The sequence below is a fragment of the Galeopterus variegatus genome, unplaced genomic scaffold (assembly GCF_000696425.1).
Source record: "Galeopterus variegatus unplaced genomic scaffold, G_variegatus-3.0.2 Scaffold2558, whole genome shotgun sequence".
NCBI classification, from domain to species: Eukaryota; Metazoa; Chordata; class Mammalia; order Dermoptera; family Cynocephalidae; genus Galeopterus; species Galeopterus variegatus.
Window position 1 is genome coordinate 184865 of NW_007728669.1, and position 6933 is coordinate 191797.

At 42.3% G+C, this 6933-nt stretch overlaps 1 protein-coding gene across 1 annotated transcript in view; it reads right to left on the reverse strand.

The window, feature by feature from the left end:
- SYT16 (synaptotagmin XVI) overlaps positions 1–6933 on the reverse strand; it is a 49281-nt gene that overhangs the window by 23121 nt on the left and 19227 nt on the right. Inside the window, exon 4 of the mRNA XM_008582289.1 lies at positions 4467–4656. Coding sequence (XP_008580511.1) covers positions 4467–4656 — 190 coding nt within the window. The remainder of the gene's footprint in view (positions 1–4466; positions 4657–6933) is intronic.

Below are 6933 nucleotides of genomic sequence, written 5' to 3' on the forward strand. Positions count from 1 at the left end.
GTATATAGTGAGATAAGGGTCTAGTTTCATTCTTCTGCATATGGAGCTCCAATTTTCCCAGCACCATTTATTGAAGAGACTATCCTTTCCCCAATGTATGTTCTTATCTCTTCTGTCAAAAATCAGTTGGCTGTAAGTACATGAATTTGTTTCTGAATTCTCTATTCTGTCCCATTGGCCTATAGTGTCTGTTTCTGTGCCAGTTTGATTCTTTTCTCAGAGTGTAATCTATATAGTGAAATGCACAAAGCTTAGTACCACTCAGTGAGTTCTGACAAATACATACATCCATTTAATCCATGGCCCTTTCAAGATATAGAACATTTTCGTCACCCCAAAACATTCTGTCACAGCCTACCCAGTACGTTCCGGCACTAATTCCACTCCTGAGGCAACCACTCATCTGCTCTTTTTTCCCACTATTGAAGAGCTTTGCCAATTTTAGAACTTCGTATCAATGGAATTGTGCAGTAGGTGCTCAGTAAGTTTTGAGATTTCCCCCATGTTGTTGAATGTCTAAGTTTAATGTTATTTCTCTTTATTGCTTAAGAGTATTCCATTATGTAAATATATCTTAATGTGTTTATCCATTCTCCTCGGGATGGACATAAGGACTCTTTTCACTTTTTGCCATTATGAATAAAACTGCTATAAACTGTCTTGTACAAATCTTTTTTTTTTAACTTATGGGTTAATACCTAAGAACAGAACTACAGAACTGCTGGGTTCTTAGTTCCTGTTTAGTTATATAAGAAACTGCCAAGCCTTTCTCCAACGTGGCTGTTCCATTTTACACTCCCATCAAGAGTGTATTCTCCATGTCCTCACCAAGACTTGGTACAATCAGCTGTGTTAGCTTTACCCATTCTGAGGNGATGATGATCCAACTGAGGGCAAGTTCAACAAAAGAAAACCTTTTAATTTGGGGGTCTGTGTACGTTAAGTATCATGCTAGTCACCTAGTTCATCCTAGCTACGTGACTAACCTTCCTTTTTCAATGCACCTGTGGTCCATATATTGCAAGTTTGGTTACATAAACAGATTGAACATCTAAATGCATTTCTAGGTCATTAGTCAATATGTAACAACATGTGCAAGACCCTCATTTATCTTCCAGCTAATAAATTTCTTTCTTTTCTATTTTTCTCTTTTNTGGTGTTGGTGGGGACTCCTGTCTCTACGATTGTTCCCACTAGCGCCTGCCCATCAGTAAAACCACTTCACTGAGCTCTCTCCCCCAAGGACTTTACCTCAGTTGGGGGAGGCAGAGGGAGGAGATGGGAGTTACTACTTCTACTATTTAAGTCTTCTATCTTGCTTAGGAAGGAAAGTTGAAAATATCAGAAGAATCACCTGACTGGGTCAAATCAGCAAGTTCAAAGTTATCTTTTGATTCACGATAAATTTTGAGGCAAAAGATTCTCATTTCTAAATCCCAGCCTTTATCTTTGTTTGCAGCAAGATGTAAAATCTTAACAATATTCTAGAGAAGAAAAGTTCCCAACACTCAGGCTCAACCTGTTTTCCTTCCCACTCCCCTAAGAACCTTCCTGATGTCTGCGTTTTACAGAGGAGGCAAGCGCACTGAGCTGAGCCTCTCACATGCAGAATCTGTGACCCAGCTCACACTAGCACCCACACATGCCTCTCCCCCAGCGGCCGCTCCCGGTGGTGGCTGGTGGCTCCCTCCACTCTGCAGAGCTGCATGCCTGGCCTGCTTCCTCCACCAAGCCCCGCTCACGCTCCAGGCATCTCCTGGCTCCCATCCTCTTTCCTCCCCCCCACCACCCCAACTTTCCTCTAATTCTGTGAGTTACCTCATAACACTCTTGTTCCCTCATCCTTTCTTTTGTTCCCTCATCCTTCCTGTTCCCCCACCCTCTCTGGCTTATGAGAACTAAAAATGTAACCTAAGCTGGCCTGGTACCTATCAAAGTAGGGCTAGTGCCTTAATGAAGTGAGACATCATGGAGAACCAACACCGCCAACCTCTAATGCCCTTGAAAGTGCCAAGAGGTTCCCTTTCAGAAGCCCCACAAAGGAACCTTCTACTTTCTCATCACCTCCTAATGAAACTCGTTTTTCCTCAAGTACCAGCATTCCACATGGACAAAAAAACTTTTGTCTCCATATCAGGTTTCTGTTTTAGTTAATAGCATCACAGTGGCATTGTTTTCTGTTACTTTGGTTGCAAAGATCCAGCATGTCTGTTACATTTTAAGTTAAATTGCAACACTTTGTCCATGACAAATCATGTCTTAAATGCCAAACTGACTGAATCTTCTGGAATAAGAGCAATTTCTAAATTAGAACTTGCTTTCCCCCCCCACCCCATTCAGTTATAGAATTTTCTCTGTGGTGTATTCTCTTTTATATAGAAATTTATGCACATACAATAGTTCCATTCTCAACACCACAGCTTTATATACATTATCCCTACCTATAAAACATAAATTATTATGACCCCCATTTTACAGATGAGGAAACTAAGATTTGGAACAGTTTTGTAACTCACAGCTAGTAAGTGGCAGAGCCTGAACTCGCACCTTCGTTGGTCAGCCTCCAGCTGATACTTTCTCAACTACTATGCTGTACTTCTCCCTGCAGTGCTTGGTACCACCCAGTACACAAAGTGAAGCATCCAAGCATGGACTTGAATAGGCCATGAACGTGTGATCCCCATCCTCATCATTCTCTGCATCTCCACCATGTTCCTAAAAATTTGTTCAGACCTTACCAAATCTCAGAAGGACAAGAAAAGAGATTGGCAAAAACTCTGAAGAAGTAGTAAATACAGATCTTCAGTAAATTCAGAGCTATTTCGCAAATCAATGCTGTATCTAGCAAAGAGACTCCAGCTGTGCAATTAATAATCAGCATCTTTTATGTATTCTAAATAGCTCTCACCTGGTTCTGAGCAGTGACACAGACTATGGCTTATGCACCTGGTCTGTTATGTCATCCAGAGTGCTGGGGCTTTCTTTACTAACTTGTTCTAATGGATTTAATACAAATTGACTAAGAAGATACCCCCATTCAATAGAGACTTTGTGGGCTGCAGTACAGTTAAGTGCCAAAAAGAGTGAGAGCCCAGATTTGGTTGTAGGAGCTGACCCTTTTCTACTGATTCACCTGGCTTTTCACCTGCTCCTGACACATGAGGCCAGTGCCCCTGGATACTTTCAGCCTACAACATTTGTAATGATTTCATCCTTCTTTCAATATGACTTTGGTGCCCATGGTGGGCAGGCTTCCTTGTCCCCAACTCTACCCCCTTCTAGTTTACTTTCCTTTACTTGAAAGGCTGGAAATTCAATGTTTTTGAGATTCTCTTGCAGCTAGCATTCCAGACACAAATTACATTCTTCTAATTAAATGTATTTGCATGAGGCCCAGAAAGTAGAACTGAGGCAGGAACTATCTTCCTGCTCCTTTTCTTTCAAGCTTTTTACTTATTTTTTTTTTGCTGACAAGTAAGATCAAAAAAAGCTTAGCTCATTTTTTTTTTAACAGCATTATTCCAATTGGTAATGTCTAACTTCCTGAATGTTGAGAGGCCATTTATCTTCCTGCTCCTTTTCTTTCAAGTTTTTTACTTATTTATTTTTTGCTGACAAGTAAGATCAAAAAAAGCTTAGCTCATTTTTTTTAACAGCATTATTCCAATTGGTAATGTCTAACTTCCTGAATGTTGAGAGGCCATTGAGGCAGTTGGTGGCAGCAGCAGCTTTTTGAGTCTGGTTTCTTGAACCCTGGACTACAGCTATGGGGTTATGTCTTGAGCACCCCTTCCCAGGGGTGATCTCAGAAGTGGTTGCCCCTCCCCCTGGAGAGCTAGTTCTGCACTGCCCCAGATCCACCTTCTGCACCCCCTTCTCCATCATCAACACAAGCACTAACATTTCTTGTGTGATCACTGTCTGTTAGGCACTGTGCTAAACATTTTACATAAATAATTTTATTTAAACCTCAAAACAACCCCATGAGGAAGGTACTACTAATATCTTATTTTTCAGACGCATTAACTGGAGTTCAAAAAAGAGACAAATTGCACAGGATCAGAGCAAAGCTAGTGGGTAAGTAATAGAGCTGGAATTCAATCCCAGATCTGCCTCACTCCAAAGCCTGAGCTGTGCTTCTTTAAAGTTGAGAGCTTGGGATGCATTAGCAAATTTTAATTGCCCATAAACATTATGTTTCTGAAAAGGCATCATTCTTTTAAACAATATAGACACACAGGCCAATCTATTTTGTGTCAAGATGCATCTAGATATGGAAGGAGCCTTCAGTCTAATTAAGCAGAAAGCTATTTAAAAATCCAAAGGTATCACTTTGTGAAAACTTGCTTAAACCATACAAAGATCATTTTTACCATAAAGATTAAAGAATTAAGATGAAGCAGACACAACCTTCTACTTGCCTTTGGAAGGAAGGACCAGAGCTAGGAGAACAGACACACACTTACCAGGCGCTCGGTTAACAGCGAGGTTTCTGAAATGGCTGCCTTTGATCATTTCCACAGATAATCGCCCTGTTGTGGCATTGTACGACAGCCCCACCAACAGCTCTGGCGCCCCTCCATGGGACAGCGACTGCATGGATGAAGCACTGTCACTGTGAGAAACTGCAGATGGGCTGAGCGGAGACACTCCACTCTGGAGGGGAAGAATGACAAAGAATCCATTGGCCCACACTGCACTACTCTCTTTTAGAGAACACTGATATTATGTGCAGCGAAATGGTGCCCCAGTCTCAATGACTGCCAAAGATTACTAACAGTGGACTCGGTGTGAATTACAATGGGCCTGGGAGCACAGTCATGGCTGAGATCCCTGCATTATTAGCCAACATATCTATCTCAAGAGCTGCCTCCATTCAATATTTCCTCTCTAAAGACAAAACAGACAAAGATGTTATTGCTAGTGTAAATCAAACCCTCTAAGATACATGGAGAGCTAATAATACATTTAATATAGACCCAAACTCCCTTCTGTGTATCTGTACTTGACTGTTTCTATGGAACCCATCCACTCTAGGCCTGAGCTTTGTTTCCGTTCTCTGCAGCTTCTTGATGAAGCAATACAAGAGGCATTTTGTCTCAACTATAAAAGAAATGAATGCTGGATGCCTACCACAACATAGAACATTTGGCTCCTAGTTCTGCTTCTGAAGGCTGCTAGGTATATGCCAGATATTAAATTTTGCCTTCTAAGGAAATAAATTACATTTAAAATGAACACATTTACAACTGTTTGATAAAGAAGCTGACCCATGGATCATGGATCTAAGTGACCTAGTGGGCACCAGGTGAGCCCAGGAGAGAGACTAAGCTTTCTGCCATGTTTATTCATGTACGTGTGTCTCATCAGCACCCACCTTTATGTACCAGGCACCTCAGGAGGAAGAGAGCAAAGTAGATCAGGACACTGATTCTCACTTGAGAAGCAGGAGCGGGAATCTGCCCTGCCGGGGCAGGACAGCCAGTCTCCCTGAGACACCACCTCCTCCACCAAAACAACTGCATTGAACTTTGCTTAAACCTTTCTTCCCAACATTTGAAATTATGTCCTAATACTTCTTATAAGGAATTCCAATAAATAAAACCAATAAAAGGAATCAAACATTCTGCACATATGAAGGAAAGTATCCTGTTTACCCAACCATGGGCATCTCTGTAGAGCCCCCGGCTTTCATGGAACACAATTTGTATACTACCGGGCTAACAGGTTTTCACAGGTGCCTTACAGTCCCTGCTGTTTAGAAGATAAAAATCCCAAGATGAAAATTTTGCTTGCTTTTTGGGTGAGGATCACTTCCACCCCTGCACTTGTACAGAAGGTTCTACTGTGGCACCCATCACTGCACCACTTGCCCTCCCGTCAAGTTCTGAATCCATATAAATCTCTCAGTACTCAGGGCAAGGCCTAATATCTGGCATATTATCGTGCTCAGTGAATAACTGGTAAATGAAAGAATTTTCACCTTCAGAGTTCTTTTACGCTGGCTCATTTTCCCCATTCAACTCTGTGCCCCCAGCACACAGCACAGGGCCTGGCACAGAGAAATACAGGTGTGATCACACCTATCCCCATGCTTTATAGTGCAGGATCCCTCATGACCTCCTGGAGCAGCTTCTTTCCGTGATTTCAGATATACTTTACTAAGAGCTAGAAAAAAGAGGGATTTGAGCAGAGGTGAGATACGATCTGGTTATGCTTTAAAATGCTCATTCTGGCTCTGTGTTAGGAATAGTCTGGGGGCAAAGGCAGAAGCACCACCAGGGGGTTGCTTCAATAATCCAGCAGAGAGCCAGGTTCTGCTGTGATGGAAGACAGAGCTCGCAGGATTTCAGGTGGAAAAGAGAGAAATTACAGACGATGTCTAAGATATTTTACCTTAGCTACTGGGAGGATGAAGTTCAGGCAAGATGGGGAAGACCGCAGGTACAATAGAGTTAGGGAGGCAAAAAATCAGGATTTTAAGTCCGGAGATGTTAATTTTGAGAGCTCATTAGACATTCAAGTGGACAGATCCCTCACCACCACATTCCAGCTTTTCTGGCTCCTTGGCTACTCCTCAAATGTGACAAGCTCCTCCCCACATCCTGACACCTGCAGGTGCCATTGCCTCTGTCTGGAGTCCTCCTCGTTTGCACGTCACCAGTCTTGCTCCCTCAATTCCTTGAGTTCTGTGTTTTATCACCACCTCAAAGAAAGCTTCTCTGACCCCTCTAAAAAACAGCAGACTGTGTCACTCTGTCTCCTTGCCTTCCTCCACTACACAGTAAGCTCCCCAAGAATCAAGGCATCACCTGTTCCTTTCTTTCCTTCATCCGCTTTGCCCAGACAGCACTTGACAGTATATGTCTTTGAATGAATGGCCGATTGGCTCAATAACCCAGGATGGCTACCTGATCTTTTTAAACAGTTTTT